This window comes from Panthera onca, chromosome C1 (assembly GCF_046562875.1).
Source record: "Panthera onca isolate mPanOnc1 chromosome C1, mPanOnc1 haplotype 2, whole genome shotgun sequence".
NCBI classification, from domain to species: domain Eukaryota; kingdom Metazoa; phylum Chordata; class Mammalia; order Carnivora; family Felidae; genus Panthera; species Panthera onca.
Genome location: NC_138346.1, coordinates 133,753,149 through 133,778,457, shown reverse-complemented (window position 1 = coordinate 133,778,457; position 25,309 = coordinate 133,753,149). Strand labels below are relative to the sequence as shown.

At 33.8% G+C, this 25,309-nt stretch overlaps 1 protein-coding gene across 4 annotated transcripts in view; it reads right to left on the bottom strand.

Moving 5' to 3' along the window:
- COL11A1 (collagen type XI alpha 1 chain) overlaps positions 1–25,309 on the bottom strand; it is a 216,188-nt gene that overhangs the window by 59,507 nt on the left and 131,372 nt on the right. For all 4 annotated transcript variants that reach the window (XM_081796410.1, XM_060626468.3, XM_060626465.3 and 1 more), the window contains 6 exons: positions 23,005–23,058; positions 16,754–16,807; positions 11,733–11,786; positions 8,940–9,047; positions 8,243–8,332; positions 7,932–7,985 (listed from right to left, as the gene is read on the bottom strand). In XM_081796410.1, the coding sequence (XP_081652536.1) occupies positions 7,932–7,985; positions 8,243–8,332; positions 8,940–9,047; positions 11,733–11,786; positions 16,754–16,807; positions 23,005–23,058 (414 nt within the window). The remainder of the gene's footprint in view (positions 1–7,931; positions 7,986–8,242; positions 8,333–8,939; positions 9,048–11,732; positions 11,787–16,753; positions 16,808–23,004; positions 23,059–25,309) is intronic.

Genomic DNA, 25,309 nt, shown 5'->3' with positions numbered 1-25,309 from the left:
TCTTTTTGTTTTATTGTTTTCTTTGCTATGCAAAAGCAAAGGCAATAGAATATGTTGACTTGCATGAATTATAATAACCATAATATCATAAAATATTGTGATTTTAATAGTAAATATTAATCACTACAGGTCACATGTTTTCAGTTGAAAGGTGAACATTTAGCTGCTTTTAAAAGGGAGAATTTTACATTTCTCGATTTAGTTACCTTTCTTTAACTTTATGTTAGCCAATCCTCTTCTGCAGCCCTTTCCCCTAAACTTTACAATGAAAATAAAACAAGAAGCAATAGTATCAGTTTATGTTCTTGGAGCAAAGAGAACAGTGGTTATTCCTCTAACTGTTCAGACGCAGGAGAACATCCAGATAAGCATTTCCTGTTATTTTCACTGGGTGTTTCATATTCTGAAGAACGTTTGTAAAGTAAACAAATGTGGTAAACAGAGAAATGATCTCATCAGGATCCAGTTAAAAGGCAGCCCACTAGAGAGGAGTTTTATAAGAAGAGAAAACTAAGATCCAGGTTATATGGTACATCTAAGGTAACACTGTTAAAATAAGGGTAGAGATTTTTTCCACCCTTTTTTATTTAAAGCATGAACACAAGTTTTTACAAACTAGAATAATTCAAGTAGAAGGAGGAAAAAAATCTGCCCTTTCTTTTAAGGCAAACTTGACCTTCACGGCAAAAGGAGTTTGAGGAACCCCCAAACTCCCCAGATTACACATGTTGTAGATCATAAAGCCAAAAATTCAGATAAAATATCAAGCATTACCAGAATATAAAGCATAAATACTAAATGATTAAGTCAAAATCTTGCAATATCTCAGTCTTTGGCCTCTAATCCCTACCATCTCTATCCTTTGGTCATCCCTGATTGGATGTCATAATAACCTGTTATTATAAACTATAATAAACCTATATAATAAACCTATTATAATAAACCTGGATTCCAATAGAGAAAATGCGCTGTATCTCAAAAAGTATGGTATATGATGAATTAATCAGTAGGTATAATCCTTTTAAGAATATATCTATTCCTTTGACTGAGGACTAGGTAAAAGCCAGTGAAAAGAAAATTCTCTGGAATTGGGTGTAGAAAAAAAAATTAGACAAAAATAAGAATTATGATAGGAAACACATGTAAACTCCTAAGAAAGAGATGACAAGAAAAAATAATAGCACACAAAGAGGAAAAGGAGAGTCAGAATTATCAGCAGATAGTCATGAAATAGAAATCATAGGAAAGTATGGATGGCACAATTTTGAAATCTTGGACATTCACCTTTATAAGCTATACGTCTGGCCCCTTCTCATATATACTATCTCCACATTAACTGCAACCATTCTCAGGGGGCAAAATGTGGTTGTAAGAATGTAAGCCTTTTATTAAATGCACTATTCTGTTTTAATCTTCTTATTTCTAGAGAAATAACTATTGGTAAGGAGGTGGTTCCATATCAGAAAAAAACATATATACAAGAGAGTTTGTTTAGGGAATACACTTTCCTTGATTTTCTTTTGTGAAAATATAAGTGGTAGGTACAATCTGAGAATTTACTTGCATAAGTATGTTTATATATTGTGTATTTACACAAATATAAAATGTTTATTCAAGTTTATGTTCAACATGTGAGAAAAATTCTTCACTGCCTTCCTCTCTTGTCACTCAGTCCTTGGTTGCTTTCTGCTTTGTGTGTGTTCATCAAGACATCCATTTAGTAAGTAAACCCCCTGAGATCAGAAAACATGCTTGTGCTTTGACTGACATCTATTACCAACTCTTGTGTACAACATCATGCATACAGTGAGCGGTTGGTTTTTGCCAACCTTTAAAAGCCCAAAGTCACAGCACCTGTTGGGATCATTTTGTTTATCTTAAGTGGGAACATTAAAAACTGTTTCTTAATATATTATCACTTCTGGTAGCACAACCTTTAGAAAATTTGCTTTCCATATATAAAACTGATTTTTATTTATAGCTACAATTAGAACATGGAAAAATCATTGTTCTCATCTTGTCTTCTTTATTGTATATTTTAAGAAATTACTTATTATTTATTATGTTGTTTTATCTACTTCATATCTGTCTTCTTCAGTATACCATAAGCTATTTGCAGGAGTATCTATTTAATGAATCTATATAATTTTAGCTTAATAGACTGGCTAATGTATTCAGATATTTAATTATAGTTTTTCCATAAGAAAAGATGTATAGCAGTTTACAAAGAAGACATAAAATTTAAGAAAATATAAATAAAAAGACAAAGAAAAAGAAATAGGCAAAAAAATAGATAAGACAGTAACCTTTTATGGCAAAAGATAGTACCAACAATATTAGTAATCTAAAAATGCATACTATAGACAAATGTCCTTCCCAACTTCAGGCCATAATCTACTGATGGGTTATGAAATCAATTCAATGGGTCCTGTCCAACACTTAAAAAATTAATTATAATAAAATAGTATAGATAATATTAAAGCATATCACATGTACTTTTTTGATAGAACTGAATTTGGAAAGTTCCTAAATTTTGACCCTATGATTTCTGTAAGTCAAAGCCAAAAGAGAAATCAGTTTCACAATTCATAAGTTAAAAGGGGATGGGGAAGCTAGCTAACTGCTAAAGAAATTACAAAGATTTCTAAAGCTAGGAGTAGCAAGAGATTTCTTCTAAGGATATTCATAACGAGGGCCCTACATCAAGCAATCTCTCATATCCTCAAACAGATCCCTTTGGTTGATAAAACTCTACACATCATAGTTCCTCCAAGCATAAGCCAATGACATCACAGCTAGACCTTTCAGAGTTCAGTAAACCTGCTTCCGTAGGATATCATAGCAATGTGACAAAGATAACCCAGACTGTATTTCTGACTGAATGGATTATGAATAAAGAGACTGAATGTCAAAAATATTTATAAATAAACATATGGACACAAGGTTGGATGGCTGGCTATTAAATATTATATTTTGCTTTGTATGGATCAGAATACATAAAAAATATAGTGTATAAGGTACAAAATTGTGACATGTACGAAGCTTAAAAATCTCACTGTGAGCAAGAACTGTTAATTAATAAAACCCATACTTAAGGCTTTTAGTTTTAGTTCATCAATATCCTGTGCAATGAGGGAATTTATTTCTCTAGTAATCCAGAAATACACAGCACACCTAGGCTCCTTAAAAATTGCATTATAGGATTAATAAGCTAAAGATACAATGGAATACGGAAAACATCTATAGTCATTAAGTATTCAAACTGTACGTCTGGTTAAGCAGTTTGATCTCACATTCATTCAAATTAGTTATAAAGACCACGTAAAGGAATACTAAAGCCAGTTAGCTCTGATGTTAACTTCTGTAACTTTCTTCCTTTGAACAAAATTATTCACAGCAGTGGAGAAGGGTCAGGAAGACTTGGGAAAATGCAACTGACAGAGAGAAGTGGAGAGAGGTGGAAAGGTACAGAGAGGTAGAGAGAGAGAGATAGAGAAAGAGAACACTTGATTAAGCAAATGCTTGCAGAGTGAGAGGCATACTTATCTGGAAATGAGTCTGTGTAATGTCTCCAAAGGGTTTTTGGCTTTTTATATCCAAAGGACCATGAACATGGATAGGTTGTTTACCTTCTCTAAACCTCTGACTTTTTGCCTTTAAAAATGTAATGATAATATCTACTGAGGTAGCAAGAATCAAATCAAATAAAATTTATAAAGTTCCTAGCATTAAGGTTTGAAAGAATAACACTTTTGTTTTAATATTTATTTTTGAAAGAGAGACAGACTGAGTGCAAGCGGGAGAGGGATAGAGAGACAGGGAGACACAGAATCTGAAACAGGCTCCAGGCTCTGTGCTGACAGCTCAGACTCACAAACCGTGAGATCATGACCTGAGCTGAAGTCAGACACTCAACCGACTGAGCCACCTAGGCGTCCCAAGAATAAACACTTTTAACATTGCTTCACTGCCCTTTTTTATTTCCTTTACCCTTCACATTCTTTATCCACCTTCTTTCCCACAGAGAATTCATCACGTTAATATTTTTTTTTCTTTAATATGAATAACTGCAAAATCCCATCCTTCTCCATTGTTATGAATTTCAGTCCTGCATTTACCATGACATGGTCAAAATCTCAAAGGCAAAGTTAGTATGAGATTGATAAAAACTCAGAACTATCTATTATAGAGTCAAGAAATTCTACAGGTTATTTTTACCCCTTCATCCCTTATGACTTAGAATTTGGCTGTCTCTCACCAAATGACCAGATATTTTCCTATGATATGTTGATGTCACCCATTGATCAACATTGCAAAATAGAACTTGTGATCTTTCTTGATAAATCAGTCACCACTCCTGATTCCTTGTGTTCACTATCAATTGCAACCTAACACCATAAAAAGTCTTGAACCACAAAAATAAGAATTAACATGAATAAATTTTCTGGCTAAAATATGATTTACATCTAGAAAATCAACAGTTTTCTTTCTTTTTTAAAAAATGTTTATTTATTTATTTTTGAGAATGGGGAGGGACAGAGAGAGAGGGAGAGAGAGAGAATCCTAAGGAGGCTCTGTGTTGTCAGCGCAGAGCACGATGAGGGACTCAATCCTATGAAATGTGAGATCATGACCTGAGCCCAAATTAACAGTCAGATGCTCAACCGACTGAGCCACCTAGGCACCCAACCTTTTTTCTTTTAGTCTTTTCATTTGGAATAAAAACTTTTCCAATCAAATTTCACATGCAAAAAATTGTTTTAGATAGAGTAATCAAGGCTTGGTTAAAACTTATTACGAACTAGAAGTCATCATCATGAACTTCTTTAGTACATTTTATAGCAATTATAGAAATAGCATAAGGAACTAATAAATATGAATGATGTCTTTAGTGGTTCCTCTTGATGAAAAATTTTCATTGGATGATGGATACAGAATTAGATATGTGAATTTATTATGGGAAAAGGTGTTAATTCAAAATAACTGAACTCACAGTGAGCATCTGTGGAACATTTCTATTAGCAAAATATAAAGCCTTTTAAAATCTCTTGTGACTGCTGAGAGGTTTTGGGTTTCCATGGGGAAGTCTTTGTTGTTGTTGTCTTTGTTGTTGTTGATCCTGACCAGGTAAAATTGCTCTGGGAATGGAAGGCAACACTAAGCTGTCATTCCTACAAGGACACAAGCTTGAGGTATCACTCAGCTTTCATCTTTCCTCACTGCCCACATCCAATCTTAGTAATAAATCCTCCTCTCCTGCCATCCCAGTGTTTGTGACATCTGCACTGTCCTTCGACTTCCCACTGGCCTTGTCACTGGCTCACTCGTATTATGACATTGATCACAGCTTTCATGCTCGAGTCTCTCCCATTTATGTTCTATATTATACACAATGATATTTTCCCTAAAATTTATTTTTTTTACTCCAAAAGACTGTATTTTTTTACTCCACTTGCTCCAAAAACTTCAAAACTTCAAATTACTTCAACTTACAACTTTAGAACTTCAATAATCATATGCCATATTATATATCTGCTCAAGCTTTAAATTATGTAAATACATAGCAGAGTGCCTGGATCCTAGCAAGAATTTATCAAATTTTAGTCCTTCCTCTCAAAGCACTCCCTTTAATAAGATCGGATATCCCCTAATGCCTTATCTTTTTTTTTTTTCTCACTCTTAAATGATCTTTCAATCTTCTGCACTCTGTGAAGCCAAGTTCAAGGGGCACCTCCTGCATGACCTTTTTTGCTGCTTTCTCTTCTCTGCCTCCCAACCTTGCAGAATTAATGTTTATTGTTTGTATGCCATTAGGCATCTAATCATTGACTGTCTTGCAGTGCTATTTAGAGGTTGGTGTGTTTCTTTTCGAAAGGGTTTACCTTAAGGTCACTTAAAGGGATATGTTCTATCAAACTTAATTGTATATAAGGAAGTAGGTAGTATTGCCAAATAAATGGTGTTAAAGCTGACTAAATAAATATTAGATTTTTATATCATATTAAATATATAATTATATATGCAAATACTTGTTGATTAATAGTCTATTAAAGTATATCTCTTGTGTATACTATGCAAATACAAATAAAAATACATGGATATTAACTTTTCCAAACACCTAGATAGCATTATTTGATTGGGCCCTAAAACTAAACAATTTAATTCTTGTAATGGTGATTCAGGTTGCACAGATACAATAACTTGATCTTAAAAATATATATATATTCTAAAATAAAATCAGTTTAGAATATGAAATTCTGATTAAATGGATTGCATTGTGCTGAACATTTTGAAGATTCTATGCTCAAATAAAAACTTCTGTTGTGTTCAACTTTTGTTCCTGCTAGTGTTACCAGCACTTACTTATCAGAATATTTTAAGTGTTCTACATATTTTTGTGCATATAGAAGGCCAAATATAGTTATTGAAATACTTATTTTTCTTTTGAAAAAATCTTTACAATATGTCCATACCTACCTTAATCACTGTAATATGACATTTATGTGATCTTCAGCTTAAATATGTTAATCAATCACCCAAAGGAAAAATGCCATGTTCTCAGTATTAGTTATGCTATATACACTTCACTCCAATATAAGGCTTTCTGACAACTCAAATAGGTAGATATGGAATGATTACTGTCTGTCAGACACCATGCTGTGAATGTACTAAAATACAGAAACTCACATTCTAATGAGAGAGACACCCGGCTATATTCCAAAGTAATTTCTGAAACACAAACCATAACAAAGAGCACTAAGGGTGAAAAAATTTCACCAAAAAATGAAATGGAAGTAAAGTGTCAAGAGATGACCACATAGAGATTTAACATTTAAGCTTGATCTTTATAGATAAGTAGAATTTTTGTCAAGTAGAAAAGGAAAAATGGGGTCTTCTGTAAGAAGGGGAAAAGTAAATAGTATACTCTCTGCAAAGTGTAAAAGATCATGGTAGTTTGAGAAGCAAGAAGTTCAGTGCATTAAATTGGGTAGAATTAGATGTAGTCAATAAGGCAAATAAAATAAGCTACAGTGACTGGCACCAAGCCATGAGGATGACTTGGTCATGCTAAGGAGTCTGTTTCTGAAGGTGGCACGGGACCACAAGAGGCATTAAAGCAGAGGAATGGCACAGTGTACCGGTAATTCTAGAACCAATGGGCAAAACTGCAGAGGCTAAAGGGATGGAGTTGAAGGCATGAATGAAGACACTATTAAGCAAGGAGAGACAGGAAAGAGTCTGGACAAAGGTGGTAGCAGTGGAAATAAAGAAAAGGGACGCCTTAAAAAAACATTGGAGGGGGCACTAATATGACTTTAACATTTTGTACTAGGAAGTTGAGAGAGGATTTAAAGCCACTTCCAGCTTTTCAGACTGGTGAAATAAAATAGAGAATGAGATGAGGCCACTAAAATTGGCAATTTGGCTATTACTGGTAACCTTTCTGAGAAAAGGTAAGAACAAAGGTGAATTCATGGGAGAAAATGAAGACTGTATTCAATTGCTTTCAGAGGGATTGATCTATATCTCAAAAAAGAAAAGGTGAAGTAACAATCTGATATTTTCTCATTTTCCGGTTATTTCATAAGGTTACATTAACCTGCTTTTTAAAAGCATTGACAAAATTCAAGTCTCATCAAGTACTCACAATAAGACAAATTATGATTCATTTCCTTGGGCATTTATGAAGCAAGTTAGCTCCTTTTACCTCCTGACAGTAGCAGTGGAGTAAATATTTCCAATCGTCTAAACTCTTCTGTGTCTGCACTCATTAGCGCATGCAATTAGTAGAAACCAGGCATTGACTGATTTGATTGACGTGTGTTTATTTTCTCTCCCACACACTGTGGGATCACAGCATGAGAGTAATGAAAGAAGAGCCATAATTTGCAACCAAGGGTAGCATGGCTATTTATTATAATCATACTTACAACTGGCCCTGGTGGGCCCTGGGGACCTTCCCCTCCTTTCAGTCCAGGTGCACCCTGGGAAATGAGAATAAAAACAAAGAAAATGAATCGATGTGAATTGAATATAAATAGGGGAGGTAGGATTTCTAAAATGAAGACGTTAAGAAGTGTTTTTAGACACAAATGTATATTGTTATATATATTATGATAATCAATGCTTATGCTTACATATTTCCCCTTCATTACTCATGAATCTTTACTTAGTCAAGTCCTGAGAAAAATGTTTCAATAAGCAATCTCATTCAGATGCTTTATCTATATGCTGATTATACCTGAGCTCCAGGAAGACCTCTTTCACCTGGGAAACCACGCAGTCCTGCTGGTCCGTCTTTCCCTGAGATACCTTGAGGACCGGGGTCACCCTAAAGAATATAGTACACATTAGTCACGGAGAATAATTTCTACAGGTTTCTATAAGCAAAACTGTTATTACGTCTAACCTGGAAGTAAGGCCTAAATGTTATTCAATAATGAGAATATTGTGTGGAATGCCACATACATTATAATGAACTGATCATATTTAAGAATGTACAGGGGCGCCTGGGTGGCTCAGTCGGTTGGGCGTCTGACTTTGGCTCAGGTCATGATCTCATGGTTCATGGGTTTGAGACCCGCATCAGGCTGTGGGCTGACAGGTCAGAGCCTGAAGCCTGCTTCGGATTCTGTGTCTCCCTCTCTCTCTGCCCCTCCCCTGCTCATGCTCTCTCTCTGCCTCAAAAATAAATATAAACATTAAAAAAAAAAGAATGTACATACATGGATGGCTTTATGGTAAGTGATGCTAAGTGGTCTTATGTTATTGTTCAGTCACACCTTGAAGTACAATAACTAAATATTTTACTGATATATCTTTCTGATCCATTGAAACACTGTGCTAGCAGTTAGAGACCCTATGGACAAGTGATGAAAAGCTACAGTGGAAAGTAAATGGATGTTTTTAGCCAAGAAAATTCTGTAAGCATGTCATACCTTTGCACCTTCTTTTCCTGCAGCACCAGGAAGACCTTGCTCACCAGGAGGGCCGGGAGGGCCAGGATGTCCTCGTTCACCTATTGGGCCAGTCTCACCCGTTGGTCCCTAAATTGGAAAGCAAAACCTCATTAGATTGTGCTTTTGTTTTTCATAAAGATAACATAAACCCCAAATAAGTACTACTCCCTTTTACAATAGTTTATTATTCTCATTTATTTTCATAATGTCCTACAAAACATATAAGAGCAGCACGGATCCAGGAGGAGTCTGAAAAGAGTAAGTGTTGTCCTTGGTAAGGATCTGAGTGTACAAGGGACATACATAGGTAAACTCAAAAAGCTATTTTCTTTGTTTAATATCAGAATTGCTTCAGAATGATGCCAGTCAAAACCACAGTTTTTAACTACAGTTTCATCCCATTCCCTCTTTTTTATATAAGATATCAATGAGTTTAGGAGTAGAAGAGGCATTGGTACCACAGGGGTAGCTACTCAATGAATCACTGCTCGATAAGAAGCCTGGGTCCCCTGGAAACCAAACAACCAAAGTAGTTCTCCTTGGAATTTTCATGACTGGAGACCTCCCTAGAGTTAATCTATATTCATTTGACAAAATCTAGGGAATGTAGCAGGGAGATCCTGAAGGCTGTGAGTTTGGGCTGGCAGTTCCTCCCGGCCAAAAGCTATAACAAATAGCCCGCTGCCTTAAATTGCTGCAGAATGCCAAAGTGAAAAATATCAGGTCATTTATGTGTCCCCTGAGTGGTGCTGTTTGGTGGTGCTAAAGTTTAATGAGCTTTCAAGTGTAAATAGAGAATGGTGACCAGTTGCTCTCTATCTCCACTTAGAATAAAGCAAAATGAAGGATTTAAGTTAAAGGCATATAAAGAGAAAGTTTCCAGATGCCAAGGTTGTTAAACAGCGGCATGTGTTGTTGAAGTTGTTTACGCATTATCATTCCCTGTTATTTTTCTAAAAATGCAACAGATTCTTTGCCTCTGGTCTTGGATACAGAGCATATCTGCCTCAACTTTGAGTGTAAATTTCTAGGTTTAAATTATTTTATTATGTATTACTTAAAGTCCTCAATTTATCGGTAATGTGCAAATACTCCCCCGGAAAGGAACTGTTCTTGAATATCTGATCACTGGAATTTCAATAGTAAGCAATGTAAAATTGATCCTAATTTAATGGCTATCACTATTGAGAAAAATGAGCAACATGACTACAAAAAATGGAGTGAATATTAAATATTGCAATCAATATAGTTCCTAGTAAATCACTTCCTTTGTCCTAATATAAAAATTAGGCTATTGAAATAGGACATTGGATTTTCTCTCTTAAAAGAACCAATGAAGAAAACTAACTCAATGAAAATGCATCCTCAACAAAACACCTGATACTTTTATGCCTTAAAGTAGGGAGGAACAACAACAACAAAGATCTCAGAAGCCAGATGTCTACATTAGGCAGAGATGAATTTCCAAAAGGTATAAGGTCCTGAAATATTCAGGGAAGCCCCTTGATGTCTACATTCTAGTTGGATTTTAACTTCATTTATTTAATTAAAAGGAATAATTCTTTCAGTTATAGTTTTTCACAGAAAATTGCCATGAAGCCGCTTGCAGTGGAAAAAATAAGATATTTTGAAGGTAATTATTGAGGGAGTATTTTTTTTTAACTAAACCTGGTAAGCAGTTAAGAGCTTGCCAGCACACACACAAAAAAGTATGCAAAAAAAAAAAATGCATACTACATTTTCTTTATAAAAGAACAAAGAGCATCTCCCTTTTTTTGGGATTCATCTTTGGAATTAAATGATTAGCCAATCCAAGAATTCTTCATTTTTGCTTCTGTCACACATATTCCTAGAAAGATGATGCAGTTTTTTGTTTCTTTAGTTCCATATGTATTTGGATGTGCATGCTTGTGTGTGAGGGTGTGTGTGTGGATGCATAAAGTGCTAAGAACGAATTATAGGCTGAGAAAAAGCCATTTAATGCAATTAAATAATTAAAACACTTATTCAACTGCTCTTGCTCTTTTGCTATAGCAGGGGTAAAATTCCAGCTGAATAAACTAAATATGTTCTGTCCATTCAATACCACTTTGTCAGAATAAATATTTTCTATTCCCACAAATTATTCCATGATTCAGTATACTGCATCAATCATTGGGACTCTTTCTGCCACCTATGTCGAAAAAGCTATTCATCTTTGTCATTGTTTAGACATATTCAAAGATTACAAACTAATATTTTATCATTGATGGAAATCATTACAAAGACAAAAATATTAAGAAACATGTAATAATGACAAATATTACAGTTTTAGGGGAAAAAAGTTGTGCTCAAAGATTTATATTATATTTGTAATATATTATACATCTAAATCTAATTTATACTCAGAAATCTGAAGTCATTTTGTAATTTGAAATTCTAGGAAAATATTATGGTTGGCCTTTCTAATAAAGCATTTTGGTAGTGTTAGTAGGTAAGTACCATGGTCAGGCTTTTACGTTAACTTCATTGTGAATTTTCTGACTGAATTCTCATTATTTGCTTCATTCTCTTTTCTCTATGCATCTAACTGAAATAATCACTTCAGCTAAGCAAAGTTTGCTAAAGTTTACTTGAAATAGGCCAGTGGCATGCATTTAAATCTGGTATATAAAACATAAAGTACAACATTTTGAATCATAATAAAATGGGCAGATTTTATACAGCATAGAAAAGATGAAAATATAAATAGGAAAATAAATCTTCTTAGAGAAATAAAGTAAAGGGACATACCTGTGGTCCAACGACACCCCCTGGTCCCGGAGGGCCAGTCTTGCCTTGAAATCCCTGAGGAAAGAAAGCTAGATGTTACGAAAGCATAGATTCAAATTTTTAAGGTAACTCACATTAAAACAAAGTCACTTTTTGGTTAAAAATACTCATTATTAAATGTTTAAATATAAATTATATTCTAGTTTTCTTTGAAATTCAAAATTACCGTCCTCACTATTTCACATTATAGTCCAATGATTACTTTCAATAAACTTAAAAAATTAAATAAGACATTGGGATGAAGATGAAGGAAAAACGTGTTCTTAGCCCTAATCTACCTAGTCAGAGTGAGAATTTTAACATAGCAATGCTTATGGATGAAATAAATGATGATTTAGACATTCTTTAATGTTTGTTTGTTTGTTTGTTTGTTTGTTTAGTTAGAGGAAGCAAATGGGAGAGGGGCAAAGAGAGTGGAAGAGAGAGAATCCCAAGCAGGCTCCAAACTGTCAGCTCAAAGCCTGACTCAGGGTTAGATCCCACAAACCGTGAGATCATGACCTGAGCAGAAATCCGGAGTTGGATGCCTAACTCACTGAGCCACCCAGGTGTCCCCTGGCATTCTTGAAACAGGCCACTGGCTCTGTGTACAGAGATAAATCTAAGGTCTGTCATATTAATGCATTTCTCTTTCCAGCATTCCAACGTAAAATAAAACAAGAATAGAATCAAAACAAAATAAAAACAAAAATAAAACAAAACAGGATGTAGAGTACATTTAAAAGGCGAAAGATTTATGCGATCTGAAGAGAAACCAGAGCATATGTAGAGTACATTTATAAAAAAAAAAAAAAACATTTTGCATGATTAGTAATCATTTTAGCATTTTATCAGTCTTCTTTCTTAAAATATCCCAAAATGTAGTTACAACTGTACCTTGTAAATAACGCAGTCATTAAGAGAAAATCTGGTAGATGTAAGCAGCATGTAGCCAATAAACAAAGCCTTTGAGCATATATTTTGGTGTCTATATTTCTCTAGACTCATGGGTTATTCATCCCGTATGACTGTTTTATGATTAGCAAATTTTTCTCTCATGTAAGTTAACTTACACTTAACAGTTGGAGAAGAAGCTTCAAAATACAGGGAGAAAAACTTCAGATGAAATGAATTAAAGCAAATAGTGTTTGTAAAAGTATTTATGGTAAAATGAGACTAAAAATAATAAGACCGGAAAGCAAAGGGCAGAAACTGGTAGCCCTGTGCTTATATAACAGGCAACTGATTAAATTATAATAACAAAATTTTGTAAGTAGGGAAAAGGAAAAGAAGCTGTATTTGGAATTACTTTACTTGACGTAACAGGGAAAAAAAATAGATCCCTTCTATTTTTTAAAGCCATTAATTCTTTTTTTAAATTTTTAAAACTTTAAAATTTTATTTATTTATTTATTTATTTATTTATTTATTTATTATTTGTTTTTGAGAGAGAGAGAGAGAGAGAGAGAGAGCGAACAGGAGAGGGCAGAGAGAGAGGGAAAGAATCTTAAGCAGGTTCCACTTCCACCGTGGGGCCCTATGTGGGGCTCAGTCTGATGACCATGAGATCATGACCTGAGCCGAAATCAAGAGTTGGACATTTAATGGACTGAGTCTCCCAGGCACCCCTACATCCATTAATTCCTAAGACCAACAGGGTTTGTCTTGAGATACCACTTTTAATAGCAAGACAAATTAATATAAGGAGAATATATTGTAGATTTTATTTAGTATTTTAACTTTTTTTCAAGTTATTGGTTTGGAAATTTACACACACACACACGTATATACACATATCAGCATACCTATATACATGTGTGTATGATGTGTATGTATATATACATATTTCTTTCCCATTGACAGATAACAGCTTGCTGTTCCTCTTACCAATTTGTTCACAGGGTTTATTCCCACACTCTATCTACTCCTAGATTATCTCAATAACCCTCTGGACCACTATTGTTACTTATATGTTGATGAACTCCTCTGCAACAAACTCTTCCTCAATCTCTAATCTGTGTCAAACCCTATAACTCTCTCATAAGTGCTTACTGGGCATTTCTAATTGGACCTCACACTCTCTCCTCAACTTTATATTCTCAACATGGAGCTCACTAAATGAATACTCTCCTTTGATTTTCCTCCTGTGTTCTCTTATTACTAGCAGAGAGACTAGATATCCCAGGCTTCCCTTCAGTCCTCAGACTCCGTCATTCATCCTACTGTGTCATCTTAGAACCTCTCTCAAATGCGGCTTCTTCTCTCTTGTGGAGGAGACCTGTTTTTATTCAAACTGTAGTCACCATTGTCCTTGACCACTCAGCTTTTCAGGTCAGGTTCACACACTCGTCCACTTTGGCTAGAGTCACCATCTCACTAAAGCAAATCTAATCAACTCATTATTAAGTACATATCGTGCAACATCCATCACCAACTTCTAAACAATCTGGATCTAGGCTGTCACTCTAGCTACCTCTCTGCTTTGAAAATATGTCTTAAAGTTTAGCCGTGCTGATTTTCTAACCTTTCCCTAAATAGCCCTATACCACATATTTGCATAGCCTGTTCCCTCTGTCTAGATTATACATTACCCTTCTCCCAATTTCTGATCAGTAAATTTGACATGAAGATGTAAATGCAATTGTGAACTTCAAAAAAAAAATTACCCTTGCAAGTTTTTTTTAGTAACTGTGAGAACAAGAACAGTACATGAAAAAACAATTGCAATAAATAATTAATGGTGAAAATCAATTGATTAAAAATCAATGTTTAATTGGGGAAATTCTGCAAACAATGTGGAAAGGAAGAGAGATGTTAGCACATCTGAGTGGGTGACGGATTTGGGAGGAGATGGGGGACAGCATAGTGTCTATGTCTGCTCATTTAAAACATTCAGAGTATTTGCAAATATCTAATAAATGTGACACAAATAAACCATGTACAAGAAAATTTTATAGTTCACAATGGAGTGTGCTTGTTCAACATTATCATCTAATAAGACTACACTTGCCATTTAATTTTAGAATTACAAGTTAAATTATGTTTTTCAAAGTTCCTGAAAACTGAGGTCAATTTGCCACATTGCATCTGTGGTCAGACCCAAGAAAAATGTTCATTTCCATTCTGATAATCTGTAAGAGACTAAGTTAATCTTAGGATCACTGTGGGATTTGGCAGTGTGTTTTGGAGACAAATTTGGGTTGTTTCAGTATAATAGAAATTATTTCTTATTATTGCCAGTGGCCTTAAAAGCTTTGAATTATAAAACGTCAGATGAAACTTCAAGTTTTTCTTACTCGAGACAAATCTCAATATAACAAAAGAATTTCTTCTTCAAAATAAGTGACACATATACAGCAAAATATGGTTTCTCTAGATTCTGACTCTTTCTTGTACAATGCAATCCTTTGAATCCCCATCAGCACATAACAAGGTGAGAAAAAAAGGTTCCTGACCATAGTTTGATTCACTATTGCTCTTAAAAGTGGATTTGAAATCAGGAATACAATTTTCCAGAAGTAATTCTAACCTTTGTCTATAAGAAACTACTAGATGAGAACATTCATCTTAGAATCACTACTTAATATGCTATTTGTCCTCTTTGCTTAAATTTAAATGTTATATATAATATAGTTCCTTTGGATAGAAACAGAGGTCTTGATTAAATTGAAGACAAAAGGAATTTTACAATAGCCGCTCTCTAGGTATCCCTTCCCCAAAAGACATTTTGAAAACATTCTAGAGTCACTCCCATGACATAGCTACACAATGACTTAAAAATGACTGACTGCAAGATTGGAGAATACATTTGCAAATCTGAGTATGGATTCTTCATTAAAAGGTTTATTTTATGCTCCTCATGCAGATGTAATTCCCCAGAGGAAACCCAAACAATTTTACTCTTTGGTCTCACTAAATCATATTTCATCCTGCTTTTGAAATCTAAGACTTTGAAGTTTACAATCTGACTAAAATTAAGAAGTTGCTACACTAAGAATCGTTGGTTGGTGAGCAAAACTGGAATTGAGTTGCTGCTGATAGATTGTTTATCCTATGCAGAAAATCATCCTGTTTTCAGATTTGTTGCTGTGTGCGCACTCGATACAACTCCAAATATGTCTTCATGCTGGCTGCATGCCCTAAAATGACTTTGAATCACATCGTCAAAGCTGGTCTGTGCTGTGATTTCCTTAAGAAATCTGGATAAAATTAATCAATGGTGCAATCCAAGCATTGATTCCAAGGAAATGTGCTAAGCTATGATAACTTCTGATTAGACTAACATCCCAGTGCAAAAGCCAGACACATGATTTTGTAACAGTGGCAGAATAAATAAACAAACCCACCAGCAGCCTCAAACTGTGCTTAAAGTGTCAGTTTCCCCTGTCCAAATCATTGTTATTCACAGAAGTTGTTCAGACATTTATTTAATGTTATATTCCTCATAATTTTAAAATAAAATTCAGATACATTTTTTTTTCATTTACATTTTCCTACTTGAGGTGAGAGGATGCATTTGAGATAGTTTCAACCTAATTATAGCCTTATGGTTTCAACAGAAAATATTTCATCCCTTTGTTCTACACAGAAGAATGCATTATTTGCATGGTTAAGTATAATGTATTTCTGTTAGGGAGTGGAAGGGTGATAGGGTTGGATGGAATATATCTATAAACAAATACTTCTGTGAAAGGGTCAAGGTCAACAACTTTGCAGAGGTGTCCAAATGATAATGGGGTCTTCTCCCTAAACTCATCCCCAAAGTGCTATTATTGACAGTAAGGACAATCAAATCAAGTAACACCTCCATCCTTAAGTATATTCATTTGTAGCTGGATACAAATTTGGGTCTTTCTCTATATATATAAAATAAAATTTCAATGAAAATAATTTCTCCATTGCCCCTAACCTAGTAAAGGAGCTATTAATAATAAAGTAGCTTTCTGTGAGATGATGAGGAGCCAGGGATGGAAAATTTCAGTCAAAAGAATGGGGTCACTTACAGTCTCTCCACGTTGTCCAGGGTGTCCTGGCAGGCCATCCTTCCCAGGTGGTCCCTGAAATCAAAAATATTAAACACCATATGTCACAAATATTTATTGAACTGTTTTATAGTTTAAATGTATATGTGGGACAATCTTGTCATCATATTTTCATTATATATATTTCGATGTTCTGTTGATTTTACATACAGTAGTATGTGTGTATATCTCTTTGGGGGTAGTTCTATCTGTAACTGTGACCAAGAGAAAACTGTAATTCCAATATGAACATTTTACATTTAAATGATTTCATTAGCATCTGTTTTTTTAAAAAAACATTCATATAGATTTTTAAAATTTTTACAAAAAGGTTAATTCTTCAGTACTTGATAAATGAACATTTTCCCCTCTTTTTGGTGCTCTGTTTGTAATTCGATTTCCTGTGCATCAAGATTTGTACAATAGAAAGATAGTGTCCTCTAGTGGTGGTCTGAGCTTCTACCTGATAAGAATGAAACTTCCAAACAAATTACACTCTGTCTCTCAATTTCTTCAAGTAAAGGAAACAGGGTAAGGTTTGCTCAATTTTACGTGTCATTGGGGCCAAATTTTCCCAGTTGGTTTTCTTAAATATCATCCTGAACACATCATTTTTATTAAGCACTGGACAGCACATCTACCATGTTATCACTTTCTCTAAGGGATGCTGTCTGTGTCATGACCAAAGAAATAAATGGAGCAATTAACTAAGTACTTAAAGCAAACAACTCTGTGTGGTTCCTGTGTTTTAGATACTTAGAAGAAATAGATTGCTTCTTTAGTCTGCATTATGGATCGTTCACCCTACTCAGAAACCATTAAGTATTGGGGTCAGATTTCAAAACAGATTTAATAGGTATAGGCGGAAATATTCTCACCCTCTGGAGGAATGAAAGAAATGATCATTTTAATAACTTTTTAAATTTTTTTGACATTTATTTATTTTTAAGAGACACAGAGAGAGCATGAGCAGGAGAGGGGCAGAGAGAGAGAGGGAGCACAGAATCCAAAGCAGGCTCCAGGCTCTGAGCTGTCAGCACAGACCCTAACATGGGGCTTGAACCCACAGACCGCAAGATCATGACCTGAGCTGGTCGGGCACTTAACCGACTGAGCCACCCGGGCGCCCCCATTTTAATAACTTTTTAAATGGTAACAGACATACCTCTCACTGTATGTTAATTATTTAAATAAATCTATCTTAAAAATAGATTATTTACAAAACTCTATTTTCAAATTATCAATGCTTTTTAATGCTGAGTTAGAAAAAAGGTTTGTTTCAAACCATAAGAGACTCTTAAATACTGAGAACAAACTGAGGGTTGATGGGGGGGTGCGTAGGGAAGAGGGGAAAGTGGGTGATGGGCATTGAGGAGGGCACCTGTTGCGATGAACACTGGGTGTTTATGGAAACCAATTTGACAATAAATTATATTTAATATTAAAAAAATGAGATTCTTTTCACTAATAGCTTTGTTCCCCAGGAGTAAGCCTTTTTTCTACATTGGCTGTAACACCTCAGGAGGAAGGCTTCCTGACGGTACCAGCTCTGTCCCTGATCTCATCTTTATTGACACACTGGTTGCCATGTGAATTAGCAGCTCTAGTTAATGACTGTTATTATGACATTTCACAAGATTATTGTTCTCTCAGTGATTTGCTCATGTCTCCCAGGATCACCTGAGTGATTCCAGTGCCATCCTCCGAAAAGACCAAAACTGGAATGCTTTTAACCAAGGCCCGAAAACATTTTCGGCCATCATTTAAACATTTCTTCTTTCAAAGCCATATATTACAGATCTATGTCTTAGGCACTATGTGTACAGTAATCTAAGATTTAGCTTTGCCCTCTGATTAAAGGTGAAACGCAGAAATAAGTAGTTAATTGCTAGTAGGCTTCATGCAGGTTCAGTATTTCAAAACAGTAAATAAGGACACATTTTGTACTTTATTATTATTTTGATACATATAGGAATAAATGTGCTGCCAATTGGGGGAACTAGTAAAAGTTTTAAATAAAGACACAGAGAGTGACCACTAAAGGATAATAAATATGTAGCAGGCTTTTCCCCTGCCCATACTAAAATGCCTCTCAAATTATGTGTTTTGCCATCAGCACAAGCCATTTATATGTTTTCTTACAAATCTGTAAGTATAAATGTTCACTATCTTATATTTGCTAGTTTGAGACATATAGATTATACTTTTATTGCAAAATATTATAACCTTTTAAAACTGTTAAATTTGATCTTAGATCAAAATGACATCGCCTAGGGGTGACTGCAACACGATTTTTAATGGCTTTCCTACATATCCTGAGGGAACAGTGTTAACAGACTACATAAAACATTCATATCATCATTTTTCTTTAAGTATATATTCCAAATATTAAGTGATTAATTCTAAATAATCATAATGGCTCAATAGTCTATCCAATAAAAGAAAGTGGATTAACTACTCATGACATTAATTTTAAAATCATAATTTTATTGGTCGAAAAACACTGCCCCTTTGATGTTGTTGAAGGGCAGTGGCAACAAATTTATCTAAATGAGGGTGTGCATATACAGCAAGGTAATCTGTGAAAAGACACTTACTAAATAAATGTTAAGGCTATTTTTTTTACCTCCCATTGGCAAGGAGTTTTGATTTTTTGTCTTCTATAAATAGACTGTATCTTATAATAGTTATAAGTCTTAATCACCTCAAGTTAAAATTTTTCTTAAATGGAGTAACTATATGCTGACATTGGCATGAGGTTAACAGACTCTAAACATGAACATTTTAAGCACTCAATAAATAACATTTGTGAATGTATATCTATATAAATTTATATATAAAAACATATGCACATTTTCTGATTACAATGAAGATGAACCAATTAATACACAGGAAAAGAAGCTTGGCTTTATCCCTCCATTCAATTTCTTCCTTCCATATCCAAGAGATGAAGGCATTTCTGTCCTAAAAATGTTATAAAACTGCATACCAGAGAAATAATAGGTACTTTTATTTCATGCTCTAATGTTTCACTTGACAGAGAAACAGTGTATAAAAATCATTTTGTTTAGCAGTGAAAGCAATGTTCCTGAATAGTGTCATGTCTCTCCAACTAGATGGCATGCTTCTCAAGTGTAGGCATTTATTACACTTTTAATGGTTCTTAGAGACAAAATGCATGCTTGATTAATGGCTCAAAACTTGTTGAAAGATACATGAGAGAATGAACTGAAAAAGTCTGAGGAAAAATGGGTCAAATGGCTTTCTTTGACAAAAAAAATTACATTATATGAAGGAAACAATTCTTAGCAATCTGTGCAATCTGTGCAAATATAAACGGTATGATAATGTGGAAGTTATACATATCACTGGATTTTATGTTGCTAAACAATGATCTATGCATGCACATGGCTTCAAAATACTTATGAAAAACGTCTTATGTATGAAATCATTTCTTGGAACTGTATTTTCACTTCTCTACATGTGAAACGTTGCATGACAATATTACATTTGGAACGCAACTGAGATAGTGGGTAAACAACATTATATACAAGTAGTATCAATCTTACCCTGTATTTAATACTAGCTCTTTACATTAATCCTTTCATAATACTATAATACAGATAACAATCCTTTCTTGATGTGTTCACAGTAATAAAGCAAAACCGTTAGAATAATATTTCAAACAGTATCTAAAATTATTGCAAAAAATAAGAGATTGCTTCAACTTTTAATATTTACTTTAAGCCAGTATTTCGTCAGAGAACAAACTGAGGGTTGCTGGAGGGGTGTTGGATGGGGGGATAGACTGAATGGGTGATGGGCATTATGGAGGGCACTTGTTGGGATGAGCACTGGATGTTATATGTAAGTGATGAATCACTAAATTCTAACCCTGAAACCATCATTCACTATATGTTAACTAACTTGGATTTAAATAAAATAAAAAAAAAGTTTCTTTTAATGATAAATAATTCATTTTTAAACCTGTGAGCTAAAGTCAAATGTGAAAGTTATCAGTGGAAATAGAGGGTTATTTAAACTCAGTAAGAAGTTGGAGACCATATGCATTTAGTTATAAATTATTTTCAACATGCTTGAAAGTATAATGTAACCAGATGCAACATTTATTTAAAATTTTAACATCTTAATTCAGAATTTTCCAAATTGTTCCTTTATACAAGACTACTATTGGACTATATTTGGTTAACTATAATTATTAGAAAACAGAGAACTGGAATATACAATTTTTTTGAAATACTGGCATATACAAATAGTCTCACGTTTCTTCATACAGGATGCATGCTGTGGTTTTGTCAAAAAGACTCAGTTCAAAATCAATTTAGAACATTCAGTCAAAAAATGTATATCAGTGAGCCTCTAAATGAAAGTATCCAGGATGCGAGTAAAACTATTAGTAATGATTTAGTTATTTGTATCATTATAATGAAAAAACATTTGGTTCTCAAATTATTAACTGAAAATTTAGCTATACTTTGTTTCCTGCTGAGTAAATCATATTCAAACTATGTTGGTTATATTTTCAGCCAAAATATTTTTGAGCTTTGTTACTTAAAATATGGCCTAGGAGCACAGTATTGGCATCACCTGGACCTTTGTTAGTAACTTCAAGACTCATGACTCACTCCAGGCCTACTGAATCAACTCTACATTTTTTTTAATGTTTATTTATTTTTGAGAGAGAGAGAGAAAGAGCATGAGCAGGGAAGGAGCAGAGACAGACAGAGGGAGACATAGAATCTGAAGCAGGCTCCAGGCTCTGAGCTATCAGCGCAGAGTCCAATGCAAAGCTCGAATCCATGAGCTGTGACATCATGACCTGAGCTGAAGTCAGATGATTAACCGACTGAGCCACCCAGATGCCCCCAAATCTACATTTTTACCAAGATACCAAAATAATTTGTATGCACATTAAAGTTTAGACAGCATTGTCAAATGTAGACTAGAAGAGTGGCTCACAAACTTTAGCATGCATCAGAACTATCTGGAGAATTTGTTAAACAGACTGGGCCCCTCTCTTAGAGTTCTGAGTTAGCTGACTGATGTAGGGAGAAGACTGTATGTCTAACAAACCCCAGGTAGTACTGATGTTCTGGTCCAAGGACCACACTTTGAGAACAACTTCCTTAGACTTGTGGGTGCTATGGCCTGTAAGTTCGTATTGAAATTCATATTGAAATGCCTAATTCATGATGTTGAAATCCTAACCCTCAGAGGCAATGTTAGTAAGTTGGGCCATGGGTAGGTGTTTAAGTCATGAAGGTAGAACCCTCATAAATGAGATCAGTGACTTAAGAAAGAGACTCCAAGAGCTTCCTAGCCCCTTCTGCCCTGTTACCTGAAAGAGGGCCCCCACCTGACCATGCTGGCTCCCTGAGCTAGAACTTCTGGCATCTAGAACTGTGCAAAATAAACTTCTGTTGTTTATAAGCTATCTAGTCTCTGTGGGTAAACAACATTGTGTGCTTTGTTTGTTTGCTTGTTTGCTTGTTTTTTGTTATAGCAGCCAGAATGGACTAAACCAGTGATTAAGTTGATTCTAGTTCTCATAAATAAACTGAGTAGGTTACTAAGAAAAGAAAAATAAAACAACTGAGCAATGAGCATGTCTGATATTCCCATATACATTTAAGTGTGGAAATAAAGGATTTCCATTAACTTTGTGAAGATACTTGAATGAGCAAATTTTATAAAAGGGATATAATTCAGAAAGGATTGTCATTATTTTTTTTAAAAGCACGGATTATAGACAAAAATAATAAATACAAATAAACAAATTACAATGAAATGTAAGTAATGTCAGAATGCCAGAGAATGTTTAGGAAGTGATATTTTGAAGGATACATTGGATGACGGAAGACAAAAGAGAAGTTCTGATGTAACAAATATTTAAGATTCAGTAACAATTTTTAATGCCATTAGTAATATGCACTGCAGTGGAGGAGTATTTGAGAGAATAACATCCAGGTTGTTCCTGTCTTTGATGTACTTTGCAAGAATCTTTATGAAGATCTATTTGGGTTATATCAGAAACATTCAATAAACGTCATAAATTGAAAAATGTACATTCTTTGACGTCACCAATTGCAATTTATTTTTATTAGAATTTTCGTCAATATTTGCATCTAAAAATTACTTAAAATATAAACTGTGACTCTTGAAAATTTGAAAACATTGTCAAATGAAGAAATAAAGAAAAACCTGGTACTTACAGGAGGACCTTTAGGTCCAGGGAATCCAACTGGACCCTGAGGTCCTTGAGGGCCCTGAAAATAAAAAGCAGTGGAGAAATTTAAGAATATGCCTTAAAAGATACATCTTTATACTTTACAGTTTATTTCTACAGATGAAACACAATATAGCATACAGCTTCTTCATCATCATGACAGAACTACAGTAATGTAACAAGATAATGTAAGCTAATCTAAAAGTTAAATGCATGATTTTTCACCTTATTCAGTACTCAAAACCGCACACCAATGGCCTTAAATCATGAGCACTATGAATATTTAGAATTCATAATAAAGTGAGCAGAACATAGATGTATCAAGTAGCTCCATACTTTTAACATTAGTTGGAAACATCCTTGGGACAGAATAATTCAATTCCCTAGCCACCCCCAAAAAATTATTTTTAAAATTGACTCTATAAATGTTCTGATTCCAGTCATATAAAAGTAAAGGAAAAAATAAGTGACTAATTCAGAAAGACCTTTAACTAATTTCTATATTTAAAATGTATTTTGGAAGATGCCAATATCTCATTTTACTCATATATAAAATTCTTTTGTAGATCAGAGAAAAAACGCTTTATTGTATTATTTTTCTCATTAACATTCAATCTAAAAATACATTTATAATATTGTTTTAACCTAATCTTTAATCAACCTTATTATTCAATACTTATATTTATATAAATTTAAAATGCAGTAAATAGACCCTATTATAGTGACAGCAAAATAATTGGTGAAGATAATCCTTTATGTTCCCAGAACATAATAATTACATTTCCAAAAGAAATATATATATATATATATATATATATATATATATATATATATATATATATATATAATGGAACATAATATAAATAGGATTTCTTAAATAACTCAACTAGAATAGGATTTATTTATATTTAAATAAAAAATGAAGTTTGCTAAAATTGGTCTTTACTCTTTTCAGTTTATCAGTTTAGCCTTTCCAAGGGAAATTTTGTTATCATTTTTAAGCCAATGCTAGTTCAGAAATCAGCACAAATTATTGCTATTACCAGCATCTTATCTTAAAATCAAAAAGAAACTTCAAAGTTCAATATGTCATTAAAAAAATAGATATCACAGTGTAATTACCAAAAACACTGGGCAACCTTTGGGACTTACAAATTTTAGTACTCTCATTGAAGTATGAAACTATCATTCTTAAATATATATCATAATAACTTAATATTATCAACAAAGTTTTATTTTAAATATAAAATATTAGGGGGTTCTGGGGTAGCTCAGTCGGCTAAGCATCCGACTTCGGGTCAGGTCATGATCTCACAGTTTGTGAGCACCACATTGGGCTCTGTGCTGACAGGTCAGAGCCTGAAGCCTGCTTCAGATTCTATGTCTGTCTGTCTGTCTGTCTGTCTCTCTCTCTCTCTCATTGCTCCTTCCCTGCTTATGCTCTGTCTCTCTCTGTCTCTCAAAATTAAGCATTTAAAACAATTTTAAATATAAAAATTTTTAAATATTATTTTTTTAGGCTATGTAGCAAGCTCTATTTTTCTAATTCCTTAATATGTAGTTTCTTTGCCTTCTAAATTTCTGCTCCTTTTCAACCAAAATTTGATTTTGGATTTAAATTTCTTTAAGGAAAAAAAAAATTCAAAAATCACTTCTCTACAGAATACATAGAAGAAAAAGTGGACCTGTATAAAATTCCACAAGAAAGTGTTGACATAGTCCTTCCATATTAATGAAAATAGTTTCCAGGTGATGTGGAAAATACATACTCAGTGTAAAGACAGTGTTGGAACCCAGTAAGTGTTGCCAGATAAAAACCAAGTGCCTAGTGAAATTTGAATTTGAGATAAATAATGAATAATAATATTTCCCAATATTGCAAAGGACATACTTATACCACAAACTATTCTGTTGTTCATGTAAAAATTCAAATTTAATTGGGTGTCTTAAGTCTTTTTATTTTATTTCATTTTTTATTGTTGTTTTTTGGCTTTTGCTAAATCTGGTAATCTTAGAACAACTAAAAGCTGTCTTTACTAAGTCTTTAATAATAGGCATCCATGATCCGCAAATCACGAGTATGAGGAATTATTATATTTAAGCTGCAGAGTATCCTAATTAGTAAATATATAATAGTATATATTTAAAATATCCTACAACATGTACATAATATGTACATATAATACTATATATATATATATATATATATATATATATATATATTTATAAGCAAATATATTGTTAAAGAAGTCCATTGAAATGGGCAAAAATAGGTATTTCCATTTCTAGTT